This window comes from Chlorocebus sabaeus, chromosome 23, assembly GCF_047675955.1.
Source record: "Chlorocebus sabaeus isolate Y175 chromosome 23, mChlSab1.0.hap1, whole genome shotgun sequence".
NCBI lineage: Eukaryota > Metazoa > Chordata > Mammalia > Primates > Cercopithecidae > Chlorocebus > Chlorocebus sabaeus.
The window spans coordinates 13,830,683-13,849,539 of NC_132926.1; the positions used below are offsets into that span (position 1 = coordinate 13,830,683).

Here is an 18,857-nt window from a genome sequence, read left to right on the forward strand (position 1 = left end):
TCTTAAAAAAATAAATAAAAAGAAATTTTTTAAGTAATTAGAGAGATGAAGTAATTTGCCCAATTTGTTAACAAGTGATAGGACCAATATTTGAATTTGTGTGAATTCTTCTTCACCTTTTAAAATTTTTATTTTATTTTGGAGATGGGTCTCACTATGTCATCCAGCCTGGAGTACAGTTGTTACCAGAAAGGGATCCCCATCCAGATCCCAAGAGAAGGGTCTTGGATCTCGTGCAAGAAAGAATTTGGGGAGAGTCCAGAAAGTAAAATGAAAGCATGTTTAAGAAAGTAAAGGAATAAAAATATAGCTGCTTCATAGGCAAAGCAGCAGCATGGGCTGCTCAGCTGCTTATACTTACTGTTACTTCTTGATTATATGCTAAACAAGGGGTGGGTTATTCATGAGTTTTCCAGGAAAGGGGTGGACAATTCCCGGAACTGAGGGTTCCTCCCCTTTTTAGACCATATAGGGTAACTTCCATGTTGCCATGGCATTTGTAAACTGTCATGGCGCTAGCAGGAGTGTCTTTTAGCATGCTAATGCATTATAATTAGCATATAACGAGCAGTGAAGACGACCAGAAGTCCCTTTCATTGCTATCTTGATTTTGGTGGGATTTGGCCAAGTTCTTTACTGCCTGCTGTTTTATCAGCAAGGTCTTTGTGACCTATATCTTGTGCCAACCTCCTATCTCATCCTGCAACTAAGAATGCTTTAACCTCCTGGGAATGCAGCCCAGTAGATCTCCGCCTTATTTTATTGTCGCGCTCTGATAAATGTCTCTGACACAGTTGATATTCACAAACTCTATCACATACAGCCTCAAATTCCTGGGCCTCCTACCTTAGTCTCCCAAGTAGCTGGGACTGCAGACACACACCACTGCGCCCAGCAAGTTTTTTTTAGTTTTTAATCATTGTATTTCAAAAAGTAGTTGGGAGGATTAAATTTTAATTTTAATTTTAAAAGTAAGGCACTTTGCAAAGTGTCAGCTCTCAGTATGTACTCAATAAATGGTAGTTTGTGTCCTCTCCTCTCCTTCTTCACATCCTTTGGCTTATCTGCAAGGAGGAGTAAAGCTCTTTGGCAAGCGGGCTTCTTTGACTGGAATGCCCAATCCTCTATTGCCAACCCTCTATCCATCTATTGTAAAAACCACAGAATTCCTGGCCATCTAACTGGGCAACAAAAGTGAAGGCCAAGAGAAGATACCCAATGCCATCTTCTCCCATTCCAGCTGGAGGACTAAGACTCTAGGAGGCAAGGGGAAAGGGTGTCCTGGCTTTACTGTGAGAACTGGAGCATCTAAATTTTCTTCTCTGGGAGTCGGTTTTCCCTTTAGAAGGAGGGTGCTGGGCGGGAGGGCCCCAGGGGAATATGGATCGGTGGCAAAAATGCTCAGCAAGTAATTGAGCTCCTCAGATCGTGCCCCATCTTCAGTATGAGTGACAATAAAATGAATAATTGCACGTGGTTCACAAGGCCCCTGAATTGAAGTAAATCACAAAAAGTGCTTAGCAGAGTCCCATGGACATAAAGCGTTCAATAGATGTTATTCTATGCCTGCTATTGTCATCATTCCGACCCTAACATTCAAGGTGTCTCTATTAAGCAAGAGGATTCCTTTGTGAATGACTTTAATTCGCCAATGTACTCAAGGGTGTATCTAAAGCACGGATTCTAGCGCTTTCCATGGCCTGACGACCAGCTTTCCTGCCTCAAAGGGAAGTCTGAGAATGGTCAAACAGCCATGACAATCCCCGCAAGAGTTCATTCCCTCTTCTCTTTCCGCGACCTGCTGAGGTCTGAGCCCGATTTCCCCAGCCCGCCCATCTCAGTCACCATTGGTCGCCTCCTCGCTGGCGTGACTAAGACCCGGCCCTCTTCTCGCTGGGACCACTCTGAGGCGATCTGCGGAAGCTGAGAAGCCTCGGAGCCTCGGAGGAGGGGCCGGGATGCATCCTGGGCTTTGTAGTCCACCTGCACAACTACAGCCAGAGAGCGGGGCCTCACGACGTGGAGAACTACAATCCCCAGCAGCCAGGCGGAAGTGGAGCGAGGGGGGCTCGCATCACGTGGGCGTTCGGCCTGGGCGGGCTATTTCTCAGTGCGGCGGCGGCGGCGGCGGCGGCGGCGGCTCCCGGGACCGGGGCCTTTTGTTTGGAGCGGCTGCGGGGAGGCCCCGGAGCGGCGAGGCCGGCGGCCTTCCCCAGCTTGCTCGGTCCCGGTCGCCCCTCGCGGGGGTGGGGGGCCGCCCCCTGGGCCGGGCATCTGCTCAGGCGCCGCCGCCCCGCCCTAGGCCGGCCCCGCCCGGCCTGAGGGGAGGAACCGGCCGGGCCTCGCCGCGAGGCCCAGCCACCTCCGGAGTCGCAGTCTCTGCTCTCAGTGCTCCGGATCGGACGCCGTCCCTCGCCCCTCGGGCCGACGCCATGAAGATCAAAGATGCCAAGAAACCCTGTAAGATGGGGGCTGGGGTCTGCCGGGTTGGGAGGGCATCCTTGGGCCCCGTCTGAAAGCCCCTTGGCTGGGCGGCCTGCTTCCAAGCCCGTTGCTCCTCGCCGGCGCCTAGTCCGGGATGGGGGCGGAGGGACCATTTCAGCCACGAGTTCGAGGCTTCCGTCCTCCCCATCCCCCCCTATTCATGCATGGTGAATGCCTGCCGCCCCCTAGCCTTTCCTCCCACTTTCTCTTCGAGATCTGGGAGGTGCCAGAGGGAATTTCTGATTCGGATTTTGTCAAACTAGACTAGTCTCCTCTCCCAGCTCCCCCTGAATTCAGGTTGAAAAGAGGCGGTCGCGGCTGTCAGGTTGCGGTCGCGGCTGTCAGGTTGCGCTGGCGGCTTTTAGCACCTGTTTTTACGGATTTCCGGGCTTCCTGCTGGTGTCCTTGAAATGCCGGTGGGTTCCTGGGAGTTGTCACTGTTGTTACAGTTGGAGCTTTCAAACGTACGTGCATGCAATCTGCCAGCGTGTAATTGCTTTGGCTTGTTTTTGTTTGGAATATCGACTAGTTCATGTTTGTTTTAGAAAACACAGATAAACAAAAAAGATAAAGTCACCCGTATTCCCGGCACCCGGAGCGAACCACTGTTAATATTACGGTGAATACCCGTAGAGACCTTTCTATGTATGTACTTAAAAGAAAATTCTTGCTATGCTTTTAGAAAGGTCGACTTTCATTTGCTTCCTTTTATGGTTAGTCTTTTAAAAACCTTTTATTCCAGTAATTGACTTATTTAATCACTCAGCCGTTGTGATTGTCACTCTTAAGTATTGCCTCCCAGAAGGACTAGGAATGTGGGGATTCATGCTCATCGTGTTGATGCTTTTGTTGTTTTTACAGTGTTTCATGTGATCTCTTAACTGTTAAGAAATCCTCAACTATAAAACAGGGCGCTGACACCTTCCCTGCCCATCCATCAGGGTTCCTGTAAAACTCACCTGAGAGGCAACAAGCCAAAACACTGTGAAAACTTACAAATTCCTATTTAACTGTAAGGTAATTTGGTCTTAACTTTACAGGTGAGGAAATTGAACTTAGCCCCAGAGTAACTTTTCCAAGGATATACCCAGCCATGTGCTATGAGGTTCATAACTCTAAATGGACTGACTCATAATACAGCGTTCTTTCTCCTGCACCCATAGGGCATTGTCTAAGTACTTTATCTGGTAGTGTCATCTGTTAATTAAAATTTTTAAAATTTTTTTTATGATAACAATAGATCTTGTCATAGTTGTTCAAGAAGTCTATAAAATAGTGATAATATAGAGAGACTTCGAATTTACGTTTGCTGAGTTAAACTAATGCATCTTGAACAGGTGCAGTAATTAGAACACTTGGACGTTTTCCCTCATGCATACGTTTTCTCTGCTTCTCTTAGAATTTCCATTTGATGAACAGTGTATGACCAACTCAAATTCTGACTCTTCTGGTGGTGATTCTTTTGTCATGATAGTAATTTGATTACTTAGATTTGAACAAACTAATAATCAGGTATAAGTACCACCCCCTTCAAAGGTGTTTTAGAAAAGATTATAAAGATTATTATGAGAAGTTCATAAAATAGGGCCAGGCATGGTGGCTCACACCTGAAATCCCAGCACTTTGGGAGGCCGAGGCAGAGGAATCACTGGGGGCTAGAAGTTCGAGACCAACCTGGGCACTGTAGCGAGACTTGGTCTCTACAAAAAATATATATGTATAAAAGATTAGCTGGGCATGGTGGCACATGCCTGTAGTCCCAGCTAAAGTCTTAAAAATACATATTAGGTTGAGAAATAAGAGAATACCCCCTTTTTTTCCCCAAATAAGTTGATTATTACAACATTGTGTTACGTTGTGAGACCACTAATCTTAAAATTTAATCATGCTGAAAATCTGGTCAGTTACTATGATGTAGAAGCCTAACATTTTTATATGCAAAAGGTGACTTTCCTGTCTATTGTTTGTCGTGAAAGTAAGGAACATCACCTTTGTGTGTGGGAAAGGTGTTTCAACCATGAACTGTCCTGGATAATAAAAAATAAGGCCGGGCACGGTGGCTTAGGCCTGTAATCCCAGCACTTTGGGAGGCCGAGGTGGGTGCATCACGAGGTCTGGAGTTCAAGACCAGCCTGACCAACATGGTGAAACCCCATCTCTACTGAAAATAGAAACATTAGCCGGGCTTGGTGGCATGCGCCTGTAGTCCCAGCTATTTGGGAGGCTGAGGCAGGAGAATTGCTGGAACCCAGGAGGCAGAGATTGCAGTGAGCAGAGATCATGCCATTGCACTCCAGCCTGGGTGACAGAATGAGGCTCCATCTAAAAAAATAATAATAATAATATTATTTTAACTTTAAATCACTCAGGTTAACAAAAGATATATTTGTTTTGTTTTTGAATACCTGTATGGGTTTTTTTGGCATAATTATGACATTTATTGATCACATAGTATGTGTATGGCATTTTCTTTATATGCATTGCATCATTTAACTGCATACTAGAAGAAGCTGTATATTATATTGGCTAAACAAGTGACCTTGGCTTCGCATGTGTTCTTACATTATTCACCTAAGTGTTAGAAAATATTGCTTCTAAATACATTACCAATATCTTAACAGGTTATATACCGAATGCACATATTAACCAGAAAATTTAAAAAGGAATTGATTTTATCCTCTAAATTGTGTAACTGGAAGATTAGCATTTGAAATTATGTGTTAATTCAACCCCAGGCAAAGGAAGGAGAAAGTCAATCCTGTGTTACTCTCTTCCCTGCCTGATGTGATATCTTAGGGTACAGGTTTTTAAGATTGTGTTTGGATTACCTGTATAGCACGTAACTGGATTGACAAAGTGATAGTAAAAGGTGATACATATATTTAAGTGTGATGTGATGTAGGTTTTGAGTTTGTTCTTTATTACCCCAAGTAGTAAGGTACTTGAAGTTTTTGTCAAGACCAGAGAAAATGGTATAGCATGTATTTGTAGTTTGTGTCTGTGTCATTTGATTGGCCTGTTTGTAAACTCAGTTGTAATATAAGAGTCATCACTCCCAGTAGATAGTTGGGGTAGTAGTTTCTAATATAGCTCCCCTTAGAAATAACTAATTTACTAAAGAAAAAAACACCTGAAGCTATCCTAAGGAATCGTAATCCTGAAGGTGTGAAGGTGATTATTTTCTTAGTCTATTTCATAACAAAAACCATTTTTGTTTGGAATGATTATTGAGAATAGTGAAATGTCTTATCCAGGAAGTTGAAGCGTTATCTAGAATATACCAGCGTACATGCTCACTTTAGAATTTTGTTCTTTAAAATACCCTATGTTTTGAGCATTCTTCACGTTGGTTTCCCTTTATGCCTAAAGAACAATTAAGTCCTGATTTAGTTTAGTGTCTCTCCACACCCCCATTTTTATTTCTTATTTTTTGAGACGAGGTCTCACTCTGTCACCCAGGCTGGAGTGCAGTGAGTGCAGTGGCGCGATCTCAGCTCACTGCAACCTTGGCATCCCAGGCTCAAGCAATCATCCTCCCCCCTCAGCCTCCCCAGTAGCTAGAACTATAGGTGCTCGCCACCATGCCCAGCTAATTTTTTTGTGTTTTTGGCAGAGATAGGGTTTTGCCATGTTGCCCTTACCAGGCTGGTCTTGAACTCCTGAGCTCAAGTGACCCTCCTGCTGGGATTGCAGGCATGAGCCACGTTCCTGGCCAGGATCCCTTTAGTCTGAAATCTGCATGGTACCAGTAGCAATTAAATAGTTCTTTTAGTGATTGTTCCCTGTTTCCTTAGCAAACACTTAGTAGGATACCAAGTTTATCACACCTTGTTAGAAATTAACAGTCTGCTCTTGTGGCTAGATAGCTTCTGCTGTTCAGTATTTTAAAAGGTGATTGGACAAGATTTCTCCTTTTGTATATATAATGCGTCTAGTAAGAAATAGCACTTCATCCTTGTAGTAGTTTGAGATATTTTTGCTACATATGGGGAACTAATGTCAACTCTCATGAGACCACTTGAGACATAGAATAAGAGCTATTATTTTGTTAAAGGCAGAATAAACAGATCATGAGAGATTCTAATAATTCTCACTGTCTGGGACTGTATATTGGCCACCATCAAAGTGCTTACATTTGTGTAATGTGTGCTTTGTTTTGCTTTTTAAATGTGTATTTTGGTTCTTTTTTTTCCACCTTAGCAAGGAATGTTTTATTCTGAAAAAAAAAAAAATATGTGTGTGTGTGTGTATATATATATATATATATGTTTAGGTTATATGCTGTAAGTAGGCTGCTTATGCACTGGTGACCTACTTTTCAAGGGTCTCTTGGCCAGAAGCAACAAAGCTATAAATATGTAGATACTTGCTTGATTTCTTAGAAAACTGATATTTTTCTCCTTTTTGTGAGATGGAGTCTCGCTTTTGTCGCCCAGGCTGGAATGCAGTGGTGTGATCTCGGCTCACTGCAACCTCCACCTCCCGGGTTCAAGTGATTCTCCTGCCTCAGCCTCCCAAGTAGCTGGGATTACAGGCACATGCCACCATGCCTGGCTAATTTTTGTATTTTTAGTAGAGACGAGGTTTCCCCATGTTGGCCAGGCTGGTCTCAAACTCCCGACCTCAAGTGATCCGCCCACCTCGGCCTCCCATAGTGTTAGGATTACAGGTGTGAGCTACCGCGCCCGGCCGGGAAACTGGTGTTTTCTTACCTGATGGAACTATTAGGTAGATCTGTGGTTGTACTTAATATCTGTATATTTCCTCATATTTTAATTGCAAATTAGTAAAATTTGAGCTTCATGTCCTACCCTTATTTTGGTGACAATATATCAATCATAAGTATTTTGTAGATATACTGGAAAATATATGTTGGTAATTAGACCACTTACTAAATGATAGGAATGTATCATAATTGAGAATTCGTGTCTCTTCTGTTCGTGTTGCCTTCTTTGTGCCTTTTTTTTTTTTTTTTTTTTTTGCCTTGCTGAGGTTCTGCATCTCGTGCTTTTTAATAGTGATTATTTTTCTGGCATAAAGAAATTACTTTCTGAAGTCTGTTGAAAGGATTTCAGTGTAAAAGGTGGCCATTACCAGCCACCAGCTTTTCTTTTTTCTTAATTGAAGTTACAGCAGGGTGAGTTCTCTTTCAGTCCCTAGTTTGTTGATTTAAGGAGAAAATTGTCATAACTGATATATGCTAGAAATAATAGAAGGAGCCTGCGATTTTCTGGTTTGCATATTGTGGTTACTATGAAGTCATCATCTGCGGGGTAGCTTCTCTAGTTTACCTTTCTTTAAAAACAGCACTTAAGGAATGAACACATTTCTAGTAGACTATATGCGAAATGAATCTTGGGCTTTTTGCATTGTTAACTTTTTAAAAAACCTACCTCTTCTGGCAGTAACTTAAGATAATAGTGCTGTTTTTCCAATTTAATTTACAATATTTTATAAAACATTGTGTTTCTCTAGTCTAATACAGTAATAAGTGGGTCACAAGTTTGAAATTTAATAATTTGTTTATGAGTTCATAGTTATGCCTTGTGTACACATTTTATAGTATTCTGAAGTATTTAATATAGTTTAAAAACACATGAGGGCCAGGTTCATGCCTGTAATCCCAGCACTTTGGGAGGCCAAGGTGGGCGGATCACAAGGTCGGGAGATCGAGACCATCCTGGCTAACACAGTGAAACCTCATCTCCACTAAAAAATACAAAAAATTAGCCGGGCATGGTGGCAGGCGCCTCTAGTCCCAGCTACTCAGGAGACTGAGGCAGGAGAATGGCGTGAACCCAGGAGGCGGAGCTTGCCGTGAGCCAGATCACGCCACTGCACTCCAGCCTGGGTGACAGAGCGAGACTCCGTCTCAAAAAAAACCAAAAAGCAAAAAACCACACATGAGAGATTTAACATATGTAATAAGATAAAATATAGCTTTGTTTAGGAAGTTTTACTTTTTGTTTAATATTGTTTTTTTTTCTTTTCAGTACATCATAATGTTCAGTGAAGTTTTCTTTTGGTTGTTTTCATGCAAAAAAACATGCCTGAAAACCCTTTTAAAGAAGCAGTGGAAGGATTTTGTTTTTCATCATTTAATGATTTATTATACCTAGATAGCCATTTTCTTTCTTTGTGAAAATGTCAGTAAACATGAACATTTTCATGTACTTCAGACTTTAAAAAGAGGATTTCAGTCACTTATGAATGAGCCTTTTTACTGCCAGCTCTGTGTGTGTGTGTGTGTGTGTGTGTGTGTAAAATACAGATTTATTATCCCTAATCTGAAATGCCTGAGACCTGAAGTGTTTAGTGTTTCAGATTTCAGTTACGTTTGGGTTTTGGAATGTTTGCGTTATACTTACAGATTGAGCATCCGTAATCTGAAATTTGAAATGTTCTGTTGAGCATTTCCTTGGAAGCCTTATGTCAGTGCTCAAAAAGTTTCAGATTTTTGATTTCAGATTTTTGGATTAAGGATATTCAACCTTTACGGATATTTTGTCACCTTTTATGTGTTTGTCTTTAATGCTTCACTGTATGTGTTACTGAGTAGCCAAAGTATGTATTTTGGAATTGATTGTTGATAGACCTTTGGAGTCAGAATCTTTGGTACCTATTCATAGATTCAGAAAAGTAGATAATTTATTTCTCTAATGTTTAGTCTATAAACTTGAACTCTTTTCCTGGATGTTAAAGTTCCTTTGAAACTTAATTCATGGTTTTGTATAATAATTCAAAGTTCTTTGTGTAAGTGTTAATTGAGATTTTTGCTTTCGAGAATGACAGTATTCAGATATTTATAAACCTGGGAGCAGAGACTTTTGGCTGAAAATAAAAATGGCATGAACTTTAAACTTGGTGATGTATTAGCTTTGTAGTTTGCTCCCTGAGTAACATTTTTATATTTGCATGTCTGTTTTAACACCTATGTTTATTTGACACAAAGCACAGAAAGAAAACCTGCAGATATTTTTTAAAAATATATTTTGAATTTTGAAAAATAAAGGTTTTTAGCTTAATCTCACCTTGTATAAATTTTTTTATCCTAGAATGTACTTGATATGGCAATAGTGATTTCCACCCCTGCCCCACAAAATCTTCTAGAGTCCACCATCAGTCAAATAGGATAATTCATTTTGGCTATTTAATATCAGAAGGATGCCTTTGTTTTATCTAATGCTCATTGAAAAGTGTCCTCATAACATGTTGTTTAAACAGACTGGGACCTTTTTTTTTTTTTTTTTTTTTTTGAGATGGAGTCTTGTTCTGTCGCCCAGGCTAGAGTGTAGTGGCGCAATCTCGGCTCACTGCAACGCCTGCCTGCCAGGTTCAAATGATTCTCCTGCCTCAGCCACCTAAGTAGCTGGAATTACAGGCGTGTGCCACCAGCCTAGCCAATTTTTGTATTTTTAATAGAGACAGGGTTTTACCATGTTGGCCAGGCTGGTCTCAAACTCCTGAACTCAAGTGATCCACCCACCTTGGCCTCCCAAAGTGCTGTGATTACAGGCGTGAGCCCCACGCCCGGCCAGTTTGGGACATTTCTGAAGGAATCTCTGGTTTATGGGATAAAGAGACCTGCTCCTATTGTTTTATTTAAGTGTGTTTGTCCAAGCAAACACCTGTATGAATTTACCCTGTGTTAGTATCGCTGCTACCATTCATTTCAAGCATGTGTTACTTAAGATGGCCTTCGTTAGCCGGGCACGGTGGCTCACGCCTGTAATCCCAGCACTGTGGGACACCAAGGTCAGGAGATCACAAGGTCAGGAGATCAACCCCTTCTAGCCTCACAAGCCCATTCTATTCTATCGTCATTTGATAACCTCTTCCTTGTAGGTTACAAGTCGCTAGCCCGACTCTTAGAACCTCTCATTTCCTTTCCATTGTGGAAATCTATCCTTAAGGAAATCACTTCTCAGTGTTCCATCTGCTATTCTACTACTCCTCAGCGATTGTTCAGGCCCTCTTCCTTCCTTACACATCAAACTCGGGATTTGTCCCTGCCCAGGATTGGCAAATTGACTTTACTCATATGCCTCGAGTCAGGAAACTAAAGTACCTCTTGGTCTGGGTAGACACTGTCACTGGATGGGTAGAGGCCTTTCCCACAGGGTCTGAGAAGGCCACCGCGGTCATTTCTTCCCTTTTGTCAGGTGTAATTCCTCGGTTTGACCTTTCAACCTCTATACAGTCTGATAATGGACCGGCCTTTATTAGTCAAATCACCCAAGAAGTTTCTCAGGCTCTTGATATTCAATGTAGCCTTCATACCCCTTACCGTCCTCAATCTTCAGGAAAGGTAGAATGGACTAATGGTCTTTTAAAAACACTCCTCACCAAGCTCAGCCTCCAACTTAAAACGGAGGACCCTGTCAAGGATAGAGCCCAAAAACTTGCCAACCAAGCAAGTCATTACGCTGAACCCCCTTGGGCACTCTCTAATTGGATGTCCTGGGTCCTCCCAAATCTTAGTCCTTTAGTATCCGTTTTTCTCCTTGTCTTATTTGGACCTTGTGTCTTACGTTTAGTTTCTCAATTCATCCGAAACTGTATCCAGGCCATCACCAACCATTCTATAGGACAAATACTCCTTCTAACAACCCCACAATATCGTCCCTTACCACAAAATCTTTCTTCAGTTGAATCTCTCCCACTGTAGGTTCCCACGCCACTCCTAATCCTGCTTGAAGCAGCCCTGAGAAACAGCGCCCATTCTCTCTCCATACCACCCCCAAAATTTTTCACCGCTCCAAAACTTCACTATTTTGTTTTGCCTTTCTTATTAATATAAGAAGACAGGACTATCAGGCCTCTGAGCCCAAGCTAAGCCGTCATATCCCCTGTGACGTGCACATCCAGATGGCCTGAAGCAACTGAAGATCCACAACAGAAGTGAAAGTAGCCTTAACTGTTGACATTCCACCATTGTGATTTGTTTCTGCCCCACCCTAACTGATCAACGTAGTTTGTAATCTCCCCCACCCCTAAGAAGGTTCTTTGTAATCTCCCCACCCTTGAGAATGTACTTTGTAAGATCCACCTCCTGCCTACAAAACATTGCTCCTAACTCCATGGCCTATCCCAAAACCTATAAGAACTAATGATAATCCCACTACCCTTTGCTGACTCTTTGGACTCAGCCCTCCTGCACCCACGTGAAATAAACAGCCATGTTGCTGTCTCTCTCACACACACACACAAAATAAGGTGAGGAGATCAAGACCATCCTAGCTAACATGGTGAAAACCCTTCTCTACTAAAAATAAAAAAAGTTAGTTGAGTGTGGCAGTGCACGCCTGTAGTCCCAGCTACTTGGGAGGCTGAGGCGGGAGAATTGCATGAACCCAGGAGGTGGAGGCTGCAGTGAGCTGAGATCATGCCACTGCACTCCAGTCTGGGCGACAGAGCAAGACTCCATCTCAAAAAAAAAAAAAAAAGACGGCCTTTCTTGCTAGTCACTAGACAAAACAGAAAATTTAGTCACTTTCTTCTGCTTATGTTGCTTAGTTATTTATACCTGTTTATAGGTGACATGATGAAAGTATTGTGTTTGGGCTCAACTTCCCCTGGCTTCCCAAATTACGGTCCAATGTCATTTTACTTTTTTAAAAAACTTTTTTTCCTACACTGGGAAGTACCTTTCCAGAATACAGAATACTGTTTCTTAAGATTATCTGTAATGTAGCTCCAGATCTGTAATTTGAGTTTCAAATATAAAGATGAACAAACTGTTTCTCCAAAAGAAGATAATGAGGATTACTCCTTCCTTATATTCAAACTTTTATGCTAATTTTAGTAAATGTGTAAATTATAAAATGGAGAAATGTATAGACTTCTTATTGAATTATATGTTCCTGGTCTTGTAATGGCACACACATATCAAGTAAAATGAGTAAGAAAGTAGAATTTTAGAAATAATTTATGACAACTTTTACATAAAAACTGCTAAATATATTTTGTTGCCAGACATTTTAATCCATGTATCTTGAGTATTAAACTCTTTTTTAAGTCTCTGTCATAATAGTTAAGATCCCAGAGAATAGAAATACATATTTTTAGGATGGAATCTTTTCACTGTCACTTAACAGTTTGACCTCAGGCAAGTTTGTAATTGCTTTGCCTCCTTGTCTAAGTGATACAGTTAATAGAGCAATCTCATAGTGGGGGTATTGAGGATTAAATGAGCCGGTATCTGACAGCTACTGAGCACTCAGTAAATGTTAGCTGTAATTCTATGGAGAACTGAATCAGTTGTGTTTTAAACTAATTCTAAAAATTTGAATTTTGTAATTCTTAATATTACAATACTGACTTTCCTTCCAGCCTTGGGAACAATTGTAAAACACTCCGTTGTATCTGTGTAAGGATTATGGCCAATAAATATAAGGAAATCACGTTGTAAAACTGAATGTCATAGCCTGAAGGAATCAGGTGACCAAAGCCAGTGATTTTCAAATGCCATTTAGATCTGACTCTAGTATAATCTTACGTATATATACAGTATATAATTTTTAATGGCATCCCATATCTCACTCTTCAAGATTATTGTCCAGTGCCTCTGAGGTAAGAGGTCAGGAATCTGTTTTTAAATGATACGGTTTTTGTAAATGGTCTGTACCATTTTTTTCAAGAGGGTGTTACTTAAGATGGCCTTTATTGCTGGCCTTACTTTACAGGCACATCTTAAGCAGCTCATTTATATCATCCCGTACACTACCAAAGTAGAAAGTTTGTTCGCTTTCTAGTTTGAAGGTAGACTGTGCCACTCTCTTACTTAGAACATCAGTAGTGTTCCCATTGTCTAAGAGGTTCAAGTCTAAGCTCTTTAGCTAAGTGTGCAAGGTCCTCTGTTTCCTCAGACTTCCCCCTTTTTCTAGTTCCTTATGTGTTTTATTTATATTCCCCTGCTACATTGAGCACTCCTTCAGGGCAGGTATTTTATCTTATTCATTTGCATTCCTGTTTCCTGGTGTAGAGGAGATAATGATTATTTACTGAAGGGAATTGCTTTTTGGGTTTGTTTATGACAGGATCTCACTCTGTTACCTAATCTGTAGTGTAGTGGTGCAAACCTGGCTCACTGCAGCCTCAGCCTCCCGTTACTGGGACTACAGGTGCATGCTGCCACGCCCAGCTAATTTTTAAATTTTTTGCAGAGATAGGATCTTGTTATATTGCCAAGGCTGGTTTCAAACTCCTGTCCTCAAGCAATGCCCCCCACCTCAGCCTCCCAAAGTGTTGGGATTTCAGGCGTAAGCACCATACCTGGCAGGAATTGCTTTTTCAGGAGATGCTTTTCTCCTGGGTTACTTGAAGTGATTATAGGCCAGTTTTACTGTATTAAAATGTTTATAGAAACAAAGATTTTCATGCCCTTAGTGATGACCTGTTTATTGGGGGGAAAAAAAAATGATCTGAATTTTTTCTCATCCCTGGAGCACATGGTAAGTATATAGTAAATGAAAAGGAGTGCCTACCAGGCCAGGAATGAAAAGATCCTGGGTCAACTCTAAGCACCCTATACGTTTTTAGAAAATATATTAATAAAACTTTGAAGGGAAAAAGGTGAGTTCCACATGGAACATGTGTCTTACCCAATACGTATTATTGCCTGAATGCATGACTCAGAGTAAATGAAGTTTGTGACTAATTAACTAGTTTCTAATTTGTGTTTCTAAAATGGAGATATATATATATATATATAATTTTTTTTCTTCCTCCCATAGCTTTCCCATGGTTTGGCATGGACATTGGGGGAACTCTAGTAAAGCTCTCATACTTTGAACCTATTGATATCACAGCAGAGGAAGAACAAGAAGAAGTTGAGAGTTTAAAAAGTATTCGGAAATATTTGACTTCTAATGTAGCATATGGATCCACCGGCATTCGGGATGTACACCTTGAACTGAAGGATTTAACACTTTTTGGCCGAAGAGGGAACTTGCACTTTATCAGGTTTCCAACCCAGGACCTACCTACTTTTATCCAAATGGGAAGAGATAAAAACTTCTCAACATTGCAGACGGTGCTATGTGCTACAGGAGGTGGTGCTTACAAGTTTGAAAAAGATTTTCGCACAGTAGGTATCTTTTACTCAAAACTGAAAATTGATACGTGTTCGTTTTTAAATATGAGAGTAGGTTTCCATCTAGCATGTTCTTTAATTCTCCCTGCACATGCAGTGGGAAATATGTATCCGTGATTGCCTTTCACTTAGGGTGTTTTAAACACTTATTTGGGGTAACTAAAAATTGCCCAGATTTAGCCATGTTGTTGCACATAATATTTGGTAAAACTTGTTTAGGTCTGTACTACAAAGCTACGATAAAAAGGGAATTTGGGGACTTTAATGAATTTGGCAGTGTACAAAGCCAGATATAAATGAAACTTGAATTATTTTCACTATTGTCCTACATTTACATGGTTTTTGGAATATTGCTTATTCAAATAATATTAATCTTCCAGGGCCATCTCCTTCCCAAACCCTAAGTTTGGAAACCAGTGTCTTTTGGTTAGTATAATAGACACCTGAATGAAAATCTGTTACCCTTTTTTTTCTGTTTTACACTGTCAATCCTGCCATGTTCCTGTGTCAGATGGGGTGATTTGAATGGATATGGCAGGAGAACTATGAGTATTGGTTTGAGTTATGTGCTGTTAGCAGTTTGCCATCTTCTAGTCTTTTACATTAGAATGACAGTTCAAAGAGTGGTTTGCCAGGCTTCTAGTCTTTTCTATTAGAATAAAGAGTGGCTCTATTTAGGAATACCACTGAAATTTGTTTTTCTTGAAAACGTAAATGTGAATAATTTAATTTCTCAAAATCATAAGAAAATACTATTAATGGAATATAAAGGCTGATGTGGAAGGATCACTTGAGGCTAGGAGTTTGAGACCAGCCTGGGCAACATAGCGGGACCCTGTCTCTGCAAAAAATAAAAAAAATTACCTTGGACCGGGCGCGGTGGCTCATGCCTGTAATCCCAGCACTTTGGGAGGGCGAGGAGGGCAGATCACAAGGTCAGGAGATGGAGGCCATCCTGGCTAACACGGTGAAACCCCGTCTCTACTAAAAATACAAAAAATTAGCCAGGTGTGGTGGCGCACACCTGTAGTCCCAGCTACTCAGGAGTCTGAGGCAGAAGAATGGCATGAACTCGAGAGGCAGAGCTTGCAGTGAACTAAGATCATGCCACTGCACTCTAGCCTGAGCGACAGAGCGAGACACCATCTAAAAAAAAAAAAAAAAAAATTAGCTTGGCATAGTGGCCTGTGCTTGTAGTCCCAGCCACTCAAGAGGCTGAAGTGGGAGGATTGCTTGAGCTCTTGAGATTGAGGCTGCAGTGAGCTGTGATTGAGCCATTGCACTCCAGCCTGGGTGACAATGAGACCCTGTCTCAAAAGGAATATAAATGACTTAAATGGCTCATAGAAGCGAGACCCTTATAATTTGAGGTAACGATCTATAGTACTGTATGAAAAGAGGTGCCTTGGCAACACAGAGGAGTAACAACAGCTAGAGAGTTGAAGAGGTTCCCAGAGGAACTGATATCTAAGCTGCAATGTTTTATAAAAAATGTCTTATAATACACTTTTTACTAACCTGAAATGATGAATTTAATAATTTCAAACTAGTACTCAAACTATAATATAAAGACAGGAGATTAAGGTATCAGTGATTAATCAGAAATTAACCTGTCAGTGGGTAGATTAACAAACAGTATGATCATTCCAGAGGACATCATGAAGTAGTTATATGCTTGCACCTATGCATAGATTGATCATGAATACCAAAGCTACACATGCCAGATTGATATGGTATGTTCTATTGGAAAATCAGATACCATAAATGGCATTGCTGTTGTTGACATGACCCTCCAACATGCTAAACACTTGGTAAAATTCCAAACAGTAAGAAGTACAATATTCCCTTGCTTTATATGGTGGTTCATTTCCTAGCAAATATAGTATATATTTAAAACTGTGTGGGTTGGGTGCAGTGGCTCACGCCTGTAATCCCAGCACTTTGGGAAACCAAGGTGGGCAGATCACCTGAGATCAGGAGCTGGAGACCAGCCTGGTCAATATGGTGAAACCTCATTTCTACTAAAAATGCAAAAATTAGCCAGGCATGGTGGCAGGCACCTGTAATCCCAGCTACTCGAGAGGCTGAAGCAGAGAATCGCTTGGACCCGCGAGGTGGAGGTTGCAGTGAGCCGAGATCATGCCACTGTACTCCAGCCTGAGTGACAGAGCTAGACTCCATCTCAAAAATAAATAAATAAATAAATCCATGGGACAAATACTTTTGTATTTATATACACTGACAGGTAAAATAACTTTGTTCTTCTCTAGCCTCAGATAATTATAGATAAATTTCCTACTGCCACTATAAAAACGACTGGCAGAACACTCAAAGATAATGCATAGATGGGATAATTCTTTGGTTTGCAGAAATGTCCCACCTATTAAAGATGTCTAACATCACAAGTCCCTGCCCACTAAATGTCAGTTTGGTTCTTCCTTCCTCCCCATCATTTAGAAAGCTAGCAGTGAGGTGATACCACCCTCACTGAGGACCAGTGGACTAGGTGAAATCCCTAAAGAGATTTTGACATGAAACAAAATGAAAATGTGGGGTCATAGATTATTTTTAATTTTTGTAAAGTAATACAGGAAAATCATTTTAGTCGAGTCGAGTGTTTTTGAATGTCATCCTTTTTTGTTTTGTTGTTGTTGTTGTTTTAACAGATTGGAAACCTCCACCTGCACAAACTGGATGAACTTGACTGCCTTGTAAAGGGCTTGCTGTATATAGACTCTGTCAGTTTCAATGGACAAGCCGAGTGCTATTATTTTGCTAATGCCTCAGAACCTGAGCGATGCCAAAAGATGCCTTTTAACCTGGATGATCCCTATCCACTGCTTGTAGTGAACATTGGCTCAGGAGTCAGTATTTTAGCAGTCCATTCCAAAGACAACTATAAACGAGTGACTGGGACAAGGTAGTGACCTTTTTGGTTGTATTGCTGCATTCACATTGTTTTATACACAGAAGTTTTGAAATCAGTATAATAATGCCATTTTCACCAGTAAAAGAGTATGTTTTTGCACAACAGCAAACATGTATTTTTTTTGTGTGTGTGTGAAAGAGGGTGCCATGTTTCCCGGGCTGGTCTCGAACTTCTGAGCTCAAGCAATCTGCCTGTCTCAGCCTCCCAAAGTGCTGGGATTACGAACATGAGCCACCGCTCCCAGCCAACAGATAATGTATTTTTATAGGATATTTATGTCAAGACTCAAACTGAAATTATTAAATGTTGATTAGTCAGCATCAGTTGGGATCAAAATTTCCATAATAGTAAAAGTGAATTTTTATCTAGAATGAGTCTGGTAACATTTTTTTCTAGAATTTAACCGAAGAGCATTGACTTGGAAGCAACAGTGTTCTGTTGATTTTAAAACTTTACTATGTTTATATTTTGTTCTTTTTTCCAAAGCATTTTTCTTCTTTAGCTATTTTTTCACTTTTTAATAGATATTAATATATGTAAACCTCTAGCTTGCAATGTGCTGAATAGATGAACATTTAAACTGCAGTATTGGGGAACATTGTAATTTATTCTTATAGGATGAATTAATGTGATTTCTTTTTGTGATAACATTATTGTTCCCAAATAGCCCACATACTTTTCTGTAATACCTGAAATATGAATGAGAAATAAGATTTAAAACTCATGATTCTTTTATGTATTTTATCAACTTTTACAGAGAGGTGAAGATTCCTGTTTAAGGAAGAAAGATTTTGGGATACTTTAGATTGATTTGTGGAAAAACTCATTTTAATTTTAAAGTAGTAATTCTGTTTAAATTATACTTATATTTAATTAGTACTTTATTTTTATAGTGGTTAAAAGTTCACCTCTGTTGTAATTCTCTATGCCAAAGAATCATACGCTACTATTACCTTCTTTGGTTAACTCAAAAGAAGTTCAGTCTGTTAACTAAATCCAACAGTGATTCAGGGGTAGAACTTGCTGGAAATTTAGGTGAGACTAGGGAGCAAAGGTTTAGAGTTTAGGAATTAGATATGATTTCATTCTGTGAGCATATCCAAAAGAATAATAGAAGCAAATAAATTTCTGTAATTGACGTGTTGGCCAGCTGGACATAAATTTACTCATTGTATTTATGTGTAGGTCATGTTAAATGTTAATGTATCACACTGAATTGATTTCATCCATGTCAGACCAAGTAAATACGCCTTTCCCAAAATCATTTCTTGGAAACCATTTAAAATTACAAAGCTGGGCATGGTAGTTCATGCCTGTAATTCTCACAGTTTGGGAGACCAAAGTGGAGGA

At 40.5% G+C, this 18,857-nt stretch overlaps 1 protein-coding gene across 9 annotated transcripts in view; it reads left to right on the top strand.

Annotated features, from left to right (window-relative positions):
* The first annotated feature begins 1,907 nt into the window (after positions 1-1,907).
* Positions 1,908-18,857, top strand: part of PANK3 (pantothenate kinase 3) — a 92,026-nt gene continuing 75,076 nt past the window's right edge. For all 9 annotated transcript variants that reach the window (XR_012090792.1, XR_012090787.1, XR_012090786.1 and 6 more), the window contains exons 1-3: positions 1,908-2,460; positions 14,220-14,572; positions 17,245-17,498. Coding sequence is in view for 1 of the 9 variants with exons in the window: in XM_008015257.3 (XP_008013448.2) it covers positions 1,959-2,460; positions 14,220-14,572; positions 17,245-17,498 (1,109 nt within the window). In the remaining 8 variants the exon portion in view is untranslated. The remainder of the gene's footprint in view (positions 2,461-14,219; positions 14,573-17,244; positions 17,499-18,857) is intronic.